At 47.8% G+C, this 14,127-nt stretch overlaps 1 protein-coding gene across 1 annotated transcript; it reads left to right on the top strand.

Moving 5' to 3' along the window:
• The first annotated feature begins 119 nt into the window (after window positions 1-119).
• FAM107A (family with sequence similarity 107, member A) lies at window positions 120-13,459 on the top strand. The gene is made up of 4 exons (XM_009878237.1): window positions 120-174; window positions 8,290-8,464; window positions 12,079-12,235; window positions 13,326-13,459. The coding sequence occupies exons 2-4, from the start codon at window positions 8,295-8,297 to the stop codon at window positions 13,431-13,433; spliced, it is 435 nt and encodes a 144-aa protein (XP_009876539.1). The 5' UTR covers window positions 120-174; window positions 8,290-8,294; the 3' UTR covers window positions 13,434-13,459.
• Window positions 13,460-14,127: the final 668 nt, after the last annotated feature.

Below are 14,127 nucleotides of genomic sequence, written 5' to 3'. Positions count from 1 at the left end.
CCCGCCGGAGAGACCTGGCAGGAGCCCGGCAGCTTCGTTGGACCTGGCCAAAAGTCATGCAGGCGCGAGCGCAGCCAGGCAGAAGCAACAGCCTCAGCCCCCACAGCCCCACGTCGTGGGGCTTGGGGCAGCTCCTGCCCCCCAGGCTCCCCAGGGCCACGCTGCAGAAATCAGGTAAGCCCAGGGACCCCAAGCTGCCCCAGGGGGGTCCCCGCTTCTCTGCTGGCTCCCTACTGCGGGCACAGATGCCGAGCCCCCACGGGAGTATTCTGCATTGCATACGTGTTTGGACACAGGTGACTTTGGACCCTGTTTTACATTGTATTTGAGATATCATGTTACTTTAATACTACAGTAGATGATTGAGAAGCTGCCCTTCTGCTTCTGCCTTTCAAAACTGACCCGCATCCCACAAGAAATTTCCCAAGCAGTGTCATGCTGTGATTCAAACCTTCTTTCTGAGGCATTGGGCTGGACAGGGGGCACTTGCTCATAAAATCCTGGCAGATGAACATGGGAGAATTTTCTCTATATTCAACAAAATACCTTTGAGCTACCTTAAAACATTCATTAATGATTGATGTGCATGTTCACCATAGGCTGGCAAACGCACAGAGCAAATACTTAATGAGATATTAAACGTAGGTTTATGACTGAGAAATGCTGCAAAGCATCTGCCACTGCTTAACAAAACCAAACAAACCGCTCCACACACTGCCTGCAGAAGGCACAGGGCTGACATCCCTTGGTGATTGCTAACAGAGTGGGATCCCAGCCTTGTTATCTTTCCTTATCACAGTCCATGGTAATTAAATGAAACGATTAACCAGCACACCCAATCCTGCCTGCCTGTAGGCAGAGGGGAGCTTGTTGCTGCCTGATTGTACAGGCACTTCCAGTATTAGCCAACACAGAACAGGGAACTGGTAACTTTTACATACCAGACAGCTCAGCTAGCCCCAGACTTGCCAGGATTTCTCTCTTCCAAATATGTATGCATGAGTGTAAAGCTCAGCAGGTGACTGTGGTGACACGTAGGGTCCTTTACATTTGGGGTGATTGCAGGCGGTGGTGTATGAGCAGGCTGCGCTGAGCCCAGCACCCATTCGGTGCCCCTCCGGGCTGGTGCAGGGCTGATGTAAATAGGGCACCCCAGCCCCACGGGCTGCCGGGCTGGCACAGCACCTGGCATGGGAAGGACTGGGGGCACTGGTTGGACTGGGGAGACTGGCTGTACTGGTGGGTAAAACTGGCTCTAGTAGTGGACAGCCCCATCCCCAGCCTGTGCTCCACAGAGGCAGGAACAGCAGCAACACATGGCAGAGGTGCCAGGAGCTGCAGGTCCACTTCCCCTTGCTCTGTTTTATATTTCCATTAGTGTTTTCTTTCTGAACCTGCAGCCTCATGGGGTTTAGTCCTAAACACCAGTGCTGAGCGAAGGTGAGGGGACCTGGGTCGTGCGTGCCTGCTGCCCCAAGGCAGCCACCAGATAGCTGAGAACTGCTTCCCACAGCAGCCACATCGAGTTACATTCACCTTATTGCATTATAAATACCAGAATTTGCCTTGCTTAATTATTTAAACCTATAGATTAAAAGCAGACAAAGGCTCTTTGCCTCCTTTCCGAGGCACATGTATCATTTACTGGTGATACGGTCGCCTGGTGACAAGCAAGGGGGAACGTGCCAGGTCCATCGCTCTGAGATGCTCCCAAGCTACATGGCAGGAACCAGAGGAAAAGAAAATCATAGTGAGGATGGGGATCAGTACTGTCTCACCCAGGGAGGGTAACAATGAGCATCCACCAATCTTTGGGCTCACATTATTATTATAATCATCACCATCATCATCATTATTATTAACATCATCATCATCCAGGGCAGAAAGGCACAGCAGTCACTAATGTGAAGGAATGACAGGTATTTTCATAGAATCATAGAATAGTTTGGGTTGGAAGGGATCTTAAAGATCATCTAGTTTCAAGACTCGTGCCATGGGCCAGGACATTTTTTCCAGGCTTGGCTGCGTAACAGTGACATAGGGATTAGTTGAGGGGTTAAGACAGGTTTGTGGGCTTGACTGCGGCAACTCACCTGACAAAGGGTTCCCAAAGAGCCTCCTCGTTGGGCAGCACCCACATCTGACCCCCTAAAGCTGGCATCTGGGTGCCTCACTCTGCCCTGAACCTACCAACTACACAGAAAGTGGCTTCCAAAAGCAAGTACCCGGCTTTGAGGTCAAACTACTTGTCCACCAATTCAAGAATCCAGAACAAAAGACAAACTTTCATCTTTACTCTTTGTAGGTCTTAACACACAGCATGACCTTCTCTGCCATTTCACTCTTGTGGGAAAAGCCATAGGGCCAAACTTCAGCTCCACTTCAGACAGTGAAAATGCATTGACTGAAAGTTCATGCACTAAAACAACAGAAAAGTTAACTTCAGTTTAACAGGTAGAAGTGTGTATGTACCAGTGTTTAAAAGGAGATGAATCTATCTTAAAGATGTGCAAAACCATGCAGAGTGTGAGGACAGGCTCACTCCTCTCAGCCTTCCCGAGGAGCAGGGGTGTGAGGGATGATGATGATGATGGTACCCTCATCCTGGGCAAAAGAGGGGTCCGGGGGGAGGGGATGCCATCAGGGCCATAGCCCAGAAAAGGGAAGATTCCCCTCATGAATGCAGTTAAACATGTCAGAAACTCACGTTATTTTTCAGGTTCAGGTTACTTATGTAAATAGCTTTAAACTAGCTCTGTTTACCCATATTTAGTGTGTTGGGTTTAGAGTCACCTTACCTTCAGGGTGTGTATGAGCAGCTTCTTTCAGCAGCCCTCCGTTAATCTGTCGGTTCTTTAAAAAAAACATATTTGTGAATAAATCTCGGGCGTCCAGAAAACCAGAGGTTCTTCTCCATAGCCGCAGGTTCAAGTGGTTATTTCTGCCCAGGAAATGGTCCCTTGGGTCATTGGTTTTACAAATTCAGAGCCAGGGCTCTAAGCCTGAGCATCCTGAGGTTTTAGCCCGGTCTCATCCTTTCCACCAAGTAACAGGATTTCACAGAATTACAAATAGCAATATCCTCTGAGCTTGCATCCCATCCCCACAATAATGCCTTCTTCCTGTTTGTACATGGATGGCCATGACAGAGGCCAATTCTCTGCCCAGAAAGGGTTGCCCATACATTTTCAATAAAAGGAGGTCAGTGGTCATCTCCCCCTATCGACAAACCTCTCCCGACATGCTCTAGTTGGAAAACCAGTTCTCAAATGACCCAGGCAGCAAACTGTGTTTGCTTTATAGATTTCAACTGAGGCTGAACACTGACCTGTGCTGCAGAAGACAGCACCAACAGCGTCGTGAGTTAAAGATGCTGAGATCCACCGAGGCAGGGTTGCATGGGGCAGGGCATGCAGCAGAGCAGGGCTGCCTGCGGCACTGAAGGGAGAGAAACTTGGCTTGCAGGTGTCATGGAAAGGGGCTAAAGGATGAGCAGGGGAAGGGAGAGCAGGTCACAAAGGGGCAGGACATCAAGGAGAGGTCAGCAAAGCTAAAGCAAAGGGTGAGGAGGCATTTCACCCGAAATCTGCAAAAATCAGCTGATGTCCTGCTGCACGCTCCATTCTTCTACAGAGTCACAAGTTGAGAGATCTTGGGTACGAGTCCAGACCTCCACCCTACAGCTACGGATTAATTTTCTTTTCCGTGTCTTTTGGTTTTCCCCTTGTGAAGAAAGGTTGGAGCCAAGCAGGCAGCTGTAAGCAGAGCTGCACCCCTCGGGTTACCTGCCCTTTCCAGGGCTGTTAATCCCCTTAACATTCCTGGGGATTATTTCCATCCCGACAGGACGGTGAAGCAGGCTGCCAGAGGCAGCACAGGGAGCAGCACCCAGCACACAGTCCTGACGCAGAGAGGCTTGCAGGGCAACTCCCCACAGAGAGAAAACTCGTTTATCCTTAATAAATGCTCTGTGAAGGGCATCTTCAAAAAGCAGCAACAGCAGAGGAAGCACAGCTCAGCTTTGACCACAGCCAACCCCTCATGTCTGATGCCTGTCCCTGGGCATGAGCCAGTCCTCCTCCTCCTCCTCTGGAGCAGGCTAAAACTTTTCTCCTTGCCCTGGGCTGCACAAAAGCCACTCAGTACCCCAAGCGTCGCATCACATTTTACACTCCCAGTAGGGTATATTTAAGGTATTACTTGCAACACTGAGGTTTTCAAAGGCATTTAACATCGTCTGATATCCTGTTCCCCAAAACACTGGGGATGAGCATAATCAGAAGTGGAAAAAATTTGCAGACTGATGACTTTATTGCAAGTCTCCCAGGAGTTGTGGGATTTATAAGTATTTCCAGGCTGTCTGAGCAGGAATTTGGGCTTTGCTTTAGGTCAGAACAGACCAAGATATTAAAATGTAATTTTTCTCCTCCAGCCAGTCTCACACCCTGGGGCAGGAGGGTGGTTGGTCTTTGGGCCATCTCAAAGATCCTGAATATTCCCTGTGGGATCTCCTACAAAACTGATCAGGACTGGGAGCTCATTTCACAGCTATGGTAAGGAGAGGACATAATACCATGCATGATGTCCAAGTACCTGCCAGTGGCCCTGGCCTCCTCATCCAGGCAGTCTTGCTGTTTCCTTATATAAAAGTTACATGGAAACGTACTTTTCCTAGAAAGCCTCAGGTTTCTGGAAGTAAGGAAAGGGAAAATATTTAAAAGCAAGCAAAAGACTAAGTATGTCGAAGCAAACACAGCTACTTTTATAAGCAACACTCCAAAGCACATCTATTGAAAAGGTCACACTGTCTTTCCGAGTACAGCAGAGGGTATTAAAATGCACATTTTGTTGTTGTTGTTGTTTTTATCTTGCCAAGAACAATATAAAAATGTCTAACACCTTTTGCTGATTTATGATGGTGGCCAAGAAGGTGCCAGAGCAGAGCCTTGTTCATTGATCTACGGCTGAATCACGCAAAAACAGACACCCTGCTGTAAATCCACTGCAGAGACCTGCCTTGATTTATACCTCCAGCACTATAAATAATGACAAAAAGCAGCCTGATAGCAGTCTGTCTCCCCTTACATGGACATGAATTACATCAGGTCTTGAAGATGATAGATGTACTACATGAGAAACATTTTGCACTGGGTCCCTATCTGCCAACCTGCAGGAGAAAGGATGCCCCATCCTTACTCCCTGCACAACCCCAAGCTGTGTTTCAGGCACACCAATAATTTTATATTCTCATTATTCCTTTTTCTGCTCAATGCAAATGAAGATAATCCTTGAATTGTTCTAGAATAAAGTCTTCTGAAGTACTGTTCTTGTAGTGAGCTTCAAGGCTCCTTCCAGCCCAGGTCAGGATCAAGCTCAGGGCTTTGAATTTGTCCCCAGAGCAGCGGTACCAACACCCACTGGAGGCCAAACCCTCAGGGTGGGTGTCTGCACATCCCTAGGCACATCTAGCACTGAAAACCAAGCTCAGAGCTACCTGCTCTGTCCTGGCCCCCGCTCTATCATTCAGGCAAATAGCACTCATTGCAAGGACTTTTGCATGCTGACTTAAGAGCCCTGGCCAGAATTTCTTCCGGGGAGTTTCAGTTCCTCCCACTCCTTCCTTCCCAGTATTTTCCTCATTTTTACTAGTTTCAGGGGAAAGTCCCCCATCTGCCGTCAGTAAATAATAAATTGCTGCTTCTTTTTAAGCCTCAGCCATGCAATGTCAGATTGCTGCAATCTGGAAATAACGACATTACCCAATTCAAAACCCCCAGGCTCGCTGCAGTGCTCCTGCAAAATGCTGCATAAGCAGAGGGTCCCCCAAGGCAAAAGGGGCGGCCTTTCCCGTTCATCTTGGGTGTCTGGGGAGTGGAAATACCACAAGACAAAACTGAAGGACTGGAAGGCACCATGCGATAGCATTATCTCTGCTTGGTGTTAACTCTATGCGGATGGGGGGACGGCCTGCCCCGAGTCAATCTCCTGGGATCTGGGCCTTGGAGGAAGGAAAGAAGGGACTCCCACTCCTGAGTTGTGGAAAGAAACCCACACATCACAGAGGGAAGGGGAAAACAGTACTTTATAAGTAACAGTGACCTAAGAACTAGTACAGCTTAGCAGCATGGCCTGAGAGCTACTTAGTATAGAAATGAAACCACCAAAGTCACTAGAGTTCTGTAGCCTCCACTCTGGTCCTTCAGGCTCGGTTGGCTGGGTAATCCTTACACGCTTGCTGCTCACTGCATTAGACCCTCGTAGAGCACAAAACAGGTGGGTTTAAGATGACAGATCAACACTCCCCAGGCCTTGTCCTGCCATGCAGCAGCATTTGGTACTCAGCACACAAGCAGGTGCCAGCGTTTCTGTCACTGGAGGCAGCTCTGGTCTAAATGACAGCACAGGAACAGTGGGAAAAGGGTGACAGGACAACACAGTGATCCTGAGGCTAGTCTGTTAGTTAGTATAGCTGTTCAAAAATGGTGATTCCATTAAAAACACCTGGTGATTTATTTAAGTTACTCCATGGAGAGACTTTTTGTTTTTAAAGAATGAAGACATTAATTTCATTCATGCCAAAACAAACCTTTGGGTTTGTACTGTCCTTCCTTGTCTTTTGTTTGCCTTTTCTCCTGTGAAAAAATACCAAAAAAGGGAAGAAGTAGAAGAAAGAAAAAAACCACCAATATTACCCCAGTGAAAACCTGACGTGTTTTCTCCTTGTTCAAAACTTGGCTTTCACCTAACAAAAATCAGCCATGAAATTTTGCTGCCTTAAGGTTGGCTGTTCTTCAGTCCCTACATCTCTCTAGAGGACAATGGCGAGCCGCCAGTTTCAGCTTGTGGGGTGTGAGCCTGGCACTTGCTATCAAACATCAAATTAGGCCACCTTCCCTTCTGCCAGCAGTGATGGATGATTCTAGAGGAAAATAATTTGGTACAAGAAATCACCGGTTCCAGCTTCCAAGCACCCTTTAAATAGGTACCGAACTATTCACCCCAATTACACTCATGTAATGGGCTCTGATTTGTTTTTCTTTGTTCCCAAAGCAGTAGGCTACTGGCCACATTAACATTCAATGAGAAGTTGTTTGATATTGAATCATTTCTTCAGCAGTATTATTCCTTACACAATTCCGTTTGATTGCAATCCACTTCACATTGATAAGTACTTACTGACTATGAATGACCTAGCTTGCTTTCTCTTGCCTTTTTTACTGATTTCGCTTTTAAAAGGGTTTTATTCCTCTTATACATGAGATTGCAACGAGGGAGGCAACACTGCTGAACAACTGTTTTCCTTGCTGCCCTGCCAACCCATATAACTTCACACTAGGCCCCCAAAAATACTGGAATAACGAGACGCTTACAGACATGGAGCTGCCTACACCCTTTTTCTAGGACTTTTTGTTCTTACTGGTAAACTTCCAAATTGTTCAAATGAATAGTCAGGAATTAATTGCTCTTTCTGAGCCCCTGATTAGACCGTACACTGAATAATTGCAGGCAGCCCCACTGAGCTCTGCATTTAAAGGCACAGCCCACTGCATGTAGTTTGTCATTTAACTTGTGCTTTGCACTTGCTTTGTGTAGTGTAGAGCACTTGGAAAATACCAACAGTGAGCGTGCCCTGTGGTTTGCCTGAAATCCAGGCTGCCATCGTTTCCACAACAGTGGGCTCTTGTTCTTACATCCAGAACATATAAACTATTGTAGCACAATCACACACTGCATGGGCGAATTGTGCTTTTTTTGGCATTGGGCTCAATTCTGGCTATTAGGCCAGTAGGACATCAGCAAAACCCTTCCCTGACAAGAGGTTTCAGATACAGCAGAACTTCCTCAGGCCTGTGTTTTGGAAGCCCCTCAAATCCCACAGTATCCCTTTCTGCTGAGGGACCAATGGCCTTGGCCGGAACAACCAGAGCAGCAGCTCAGCACAGTCCACATCCATGGTGGCTGTTTCCAGTTTTAGTCAGACCTATCTTTCATTAATTAATCCTTGGCACTAAATGCTGCAGCCTCTGAAGCGAGCAGCTGGCAAGTAATTTAAGTGATCTAATTAATATGTGTCTTATCAACAACACAAAGGGAATATTTTTTTAAACCCTCTAAAAAACCCACACCACCAAACAGGGGCACGTGCACGCAGCCACTGATGCGGGTGTCGAGCAGTCAAGGCAGGCACCATCTCCTCTGCTCTGTCTTGCCAGAAGACAAGAGCTCCAGGGGGTTCCCAGACCACAGACGGGTGAGATTTCTCATGCTAACACCTCTCTTTTCTTCCAGCATCCATGTACACTGAAATACAGCGGGAGCGACCAGACAACGGGAATATCCTGACTCACCCAGACTACATTGATGGAAACCCAGATCTCATCAAACCTAAAAAGCTCCTAAATCCTGTAAAAGCCTCAAAGAGCCACCAAGAGCTGCACAGAGAGCTGCTGATGAACCACAAAAGGTAAGAGAAGGTGGCAGCCTGCTGCTGGAGTGGTCCTAGTGGTGCTGAGCCCTTGGAGCTCAGCAGCCTGTGGGTATGAAAGGGACAATACCGCCCTTCACTCGCAAACAAACACAGCATAAAACTTGTAGCTCTTTCCTCTTTTTTTTCCTGATGTGACAGTTTTGTTTTAAACAAAAGCAGAATGAAAAGCCCCTGCTCTGCCATCCTGAAGAATCGGCTGGCACTTTTTGGAGCTGCTTGCTAATTCCACCCACCTCAAGCCACAAACACCAGAAGATGAGAGGCATCCCTGCAGCCCCTTTCTCAACGTCCCACACACGTTTTCTCCCTGGTTCTGTTTTTTCCGTCTCCATCACTGACTCGCCAAGTCCCCGACAATGTACAGCATTCCTGTCTGCTCTAAGGTCAACCCAGAGGCAGTAGAGGTGCAGGCTGGGTGGAGCCATTGAAAGCTGGGAGAGCACCAAGGTGAGATTATCTGTACAGGGAGAAGGCTGACCACTGTCTCCCTAAAACCATAGGCTAGAATTCACCTTCCTGGCTTTCTACCACATCACCTCAATTTAACTCTTTGCAGGTACAGACACAACATCAGGAAAATGCCACCAGTGATTGAGAATCTGTAACCACATCATACCTTTGCAGCAACTGTCTGAATATCAGTGCAACAAAAGTATAATCCGTTCAGAGGCTTTTAAGCACAGCAAGAAATCTGCTGGCTTTAATTCTGACATTTTCTGAACATCCTGAAATATTCTGACACGATAGCATTTTGGCTGGCTAATTAAAAGGAGCACAGCCTCTGCTCAAAAGCACTCCAGTCATCACAAGAACCAGACACATATTAATTCAGCAAACAATCAAGTCTGCCAGCAGGGTGCATTTATCAGTACTGGCACTGGCTGGGCTTGGGTTTGATTTGGTTTTCCCAGAACGACAATTACAGTGACCGTACCCAGGCCAATCTCTACCATCAAGGCAGAGGTAACTGTGACAGCCAGGTATTTTTTAAAACTCTCTGGCTTGAGAGTGACCATATCCTGCCTAGTGACACTGATCAGTCTAAAGGCTCACACATCAGCATCGGCTTTGATCTCACAGAACATTATTCCAGTCGAACCGTGATGGAACAAAGAATCAAGAAATCTTTCCAACGGAGGTAGCAGAGGTGAATGGCAGGAGACAAGGTACAGACCACACAGCAACAGACTGAGCTGAACTTCAAACTGGCAAACAAAAAGTATGTCATCACTTTGTGCCTGTCAGCATTTCCATCCAGATACTGGCAGGAGGCAGCTCCACTGCAGCCATCCTGCATCTCCTGATCCCTCTCCTTACAGCCCTGTACACCTCAGGCATCAGTATAAACCTACTTTGTCTCCAAATATCTTTCAGCAAATATGTGAAACGAATCCTACTACAAACAATAATCCATCATTGCCGGTTTCTTGTTACTCTCAAATCCACCAGTTTTTCTTCCCACTACATGTTATTATAGAGGGAGAGAAGGATCTACAACTTGCTCCCGTCTCTGCTTTGCTGCTGGGTTTTCCCCTTTAGCACCAGGGAGAAGAAACTCAAATTAGCAGCTTGTGCAACAAAACCTTTACCTTAGTCAATACCTCTGGGTAGTACAACACAGGTTGATTAAATCAAAGAGCACGAACAAATCCACAGGCAACATTGCAAGCTGTGTTTATGGCAAGCCAAGGCAGGTTTGCCTTCTCTCAAACCTTGGGAAAATCATTTCTGTGGCATCCAAGTTCTTCCTAACTTGAAAAAACATCCTGAAAGCTCTGGGGCCAACGCTACAGCTACCTTCACTGATGTTGCCATGATCTTTGTCCTGTCATAAAGCAAAAAACAGAAATTACCATAGGAAACATCATTAAGCGTGTCACTGGAAGGATGGAAGCATTCGTCCCCAGCTATGTCGTGGCAGTGCAGAGTTTGATGCATTTGCAGTGTTTCCCGCTCCTGCCTGCCAGTTCAGTTTCTCATGATGTGAGATACCACCTCAGCACCTGCCACCTTGCCAAGAAAGCTCTGTAGTCCACAGGGTTTGGTGTGTCTACTCTCAAATGACCTTAGCAGAAACCAGCCAGCCTTTGATCAACAGAAACCTCCCAGTGCTAAGGAGGAGCTTTGCATTAACAGCACACCCCGACCTGCAGTGCCCTGAGCAAGCCCTTAGCACAGACATGGGGAGGTCCCCTCCTTGCCTCAAAACAGACTGTCACCCACAGGAACACCAAACACCCCACATTTTACAGTGGGACTTGTAAATACTCTCAGCTCATTGATTTAAACAAGTGTTAAACCTAGCCCAGGAAAGTGGTCAGGCCCCACTCCTTCCCAGTATTTGACAGCTACGAGGTCTTCAACTCCTTCTCCTCAAAAATACTTCAGCCAACTACCCCAAGTAGTTACTTCCGTTCCAGCTTCCATTTCAGAAGACAGCCTGCATAAAAAAATGTGACCATTTCTTAACCACCTGTTCTTCCGCAACACAAACCTCTGTGCAGTTGCAATAAAGCATCCCCTGAATTCAGCAAATATTCAACTTTGCAGCTGCTTCAGGTTTTGCCTCTCTGTCTAGGGCTCGTGAGGCAGTCACTGCTTTTAGTGATTTAAGCCAAGAAGCCAATGGATTTTAGGAAGGCAGATTCCTTTTGGCACAGTGGAGATATGCTGGTCAGACCACTACCCTGGAAGGGCAGGAACCACCCCACAGCCACACAGGAGCACATCTGGACTCGTTTCACACTCCCTCACTGCCCTCCCCATCCAGCACTACCGCCATGCTTCAGGGGCACAAAAGCTGACGTGAAGGTGGCCAGGCTCAGCTGTGGGAGGTGAATCTTCATATCGAAATTCAGGCATGGCAATATTCAAAGTGCTAGGTTTCTGAAATTTGTTCAGAGAATTTCTTTCATCTCTTTACCATGTGTTTATGCCTTGCCTACGCATCCTTGCTGTGTCTCCTTTCTCGGGATCCCATCCCTCACAGAAGAGGGTTTGGAGCAGCCCCGCTTCGGGGGCGATGCTTCAGGCTGCCGGAGGGGAGCCAGGCGCCATGGGCAAACGCTCTGGCTTCCAGGAGAAGAGGACATGTCGTGTTGGCCTCTTGACCCAAACTGTCCGTGTCAACAGCGGGGGTCAGCGCCCAGCTCTGGAGCAAAGCGGGGATGCAGCGGGGAGAAAGGAGCTCCCGGGACAATTATCGCAGATCAATGACTACCCCTGCTGGCGGGAAAAAAATCGTCATGAGTTTAAAATGCCCTCAAGGCAGCTGAATCTGTCACTGCCGTAATTAAAACTAGCAACAGGGGTCCCATTTCCAGAGCACCCAGCAAGCGGCAGCACCTCCAGGTGAGGCGTTTAGCGAGAGCTCCAGCACCAGGAGCCCGTTGGGGGACGGCAAAGGCGGCGCCAGCCCAGGCGAGCAGCCCAAGGCACCAGCCCAGAGCCAAGGTGCTCCCTTCTGCACGGATCTGTGGAGCAGGTCTCCTGTGTTCCCGTTTAGGGCTGAGAAGAGTTTTGGGGTTGCCGGGCTGGCAGTGGTTACATCCAGGTGCTCTGGCCCTGATCTCTCTGCTTTTTATCCACAGGGGTTTGGGCATGGAGAGCAAGCCAGAGCTGCAGCGGGTGCTGGAGCACCGACGGCGAAACCAGCTCATCAGGCAGAAGAAGGAAGAGGAAGAGGCAAAGAAACTGCAGTCTCCTTTTGAAAAAGAGCTATTAAAGAGGCACCAGAGGCTGGATCAGGTAGTACTGAGTTTTCAGCCATCCCTGGGTTATCCTAACCATCCTGCACAAGGCACAGACCACAGGGGAGAGGGGTGGGCTGAGGCTCAAGCCAAGGTTGCTACCCCTCCATAGAAGATGCTGCAGCATCCTCATCCTCACAGTGGTATCCACCTCATTTGTACCACTTTGACCAGGATCCCTGTCACGCACCACTGGCCCTGGGTCTCCTCCTCGGCACGGGGCCATCGCAGTACCCACCACAGGGTTTCTCAGGGCCCTGGGGTGCAGGATGAGATGCTGCAGAAGTGCTAGAAGGTGCAATCACACCCAAGCCAGTTTGGGGAGCAGTTCCTGGCCTGTACCCTGGCCAAAAATATTCCCGCGGAAAACAATATTCAGTGTGTGTGCTTAGCAGCACAGCCATGCCCCAGGTGCTCTGTGCCTGCCCTCTTGCTCAAACCAGTGCAAGCAGCAAGCACGCTTCTCGCCACTAAATATAAAGTCATTGCCTACCCTACTTGCCAGTATTTGCTCTGCAAATGGATGAAACTAGTTTATGTAATTAATGACATAACAGCTACCTTGCAATAATATCAGCCAAGCTGAGATCACATGAAAATCAAAGCCCAGCACTCTGAGAGAAGAACCACAAATATGAAACAAGGTAGTTTACGGACAGGTGCATAAAGACTTCACATATAAATGGGAGGCAATGCAATTACTTATCCCTCCTGCTTAGACAATAACCTTGTGCTGCAAGATTTTCCCAGGTTCACAGACCTTTGCTGGGAAGGATTCAATCCTTCTCCTCCTTCCTCCACGCCAGGTCTAAAGCGAAGCATTCTCCTGCTTTTCTGTTGGAGATGTTCCTCCCTAGAGGAAAAAAAAAAAAAAATTAATGTTTCAGTGAGTCAGAAAAAAAACTAAGGGTCAACATGGCTCTGGTGTAATGGTTTGGAAACAAAGAACACCAACATGTGCACTTCACACTCATTCAATTCTGGGCAATAACTGGACACCCAGCAATAATATAGCCCACCATTTTAATGTAGTTAATGCACTTTCATCCTTTAATATGCACATCCATCAAAGACTCTTCCTCTTATAGCTGGAGAAAGAACAGGAGAAGCAAGAAGACCACGCACCAGAATTCATTAAAGTCAAGGAAAACCTGAGAAGAACATCAACGGTGACTGGGGATGAGAAAGCAGCATAGCTTCTGCCAAAACTCAACAGGGATCCTATCAAGGCTGGCGCTAACACACACACGCTGACATGTCTGTACATGGTGGACATTCACAGCTGCATCATTGGGGCTACTTACTGTTATTAACATTTGCTCCAGTAGAAGGCACAAAAACGGTTTCCTCAGCCCAGGAAGGTATCACTGTGGAAAACGTGCAGTATTCGTCAAAAAAATACTCACATGAGGAGATGCAGAGAGAAATGAAGTTATTTTTCTCCCCAGATTGTGGGTGCATGCTAACCTCCAGCTAACTCTTGGTTAACCCTTGAGAGACAGTGACCATTTGAGCCAGGGAAGTCCATGGAGGAATGGTTTGGGGGACCCCTGCTTCCTCCTGGAGGCAGGCTTACCAGGGACAGGGTGACAGGAGGGTGGCTGCCACTCTGGAGAACCTCCAGGAAAGCTAGTATGATAATAAAAAGGGACAATCTGTGTATTAGTGAGAACAGCCCAGGTGACTGCAATGGCTTTCCCAAGGGTCATTGGTATCACACCAGTGCCCTCAGTCTGGCTGAGGCTGTGTGTCCCAGCAACAGACACATACTATTAGAAAAATCAATCTCTGTGTGCCCACACCAATGCAGCACAGGCAGATGCAACTGTTCTTCACAAGCACCTTTAAACTGCTTTCAAATCATTTGAAAATAGCTATTTAGGCAGTTCC

The sequence above is a fragment of the Apaloderma vittatum genome, unplaced genomic scaffold (assembly GCF_000703405.1).
Source record: "Apaloderma vittatum isolate BGI_N311 unplaced genomic scaffold, ASM70340v1 scaffold31741, whole genome shotgun sequence".
Lineage (NCBI taxonomy): Eukaryota > Metazoa > Chordata > Aves > Trogoniformes > Trogonidae > Apaloderma > Apaloderma vittatum.
This window is presented reverse-complemented; position numbering and strand designations above follow the sequence as displayed.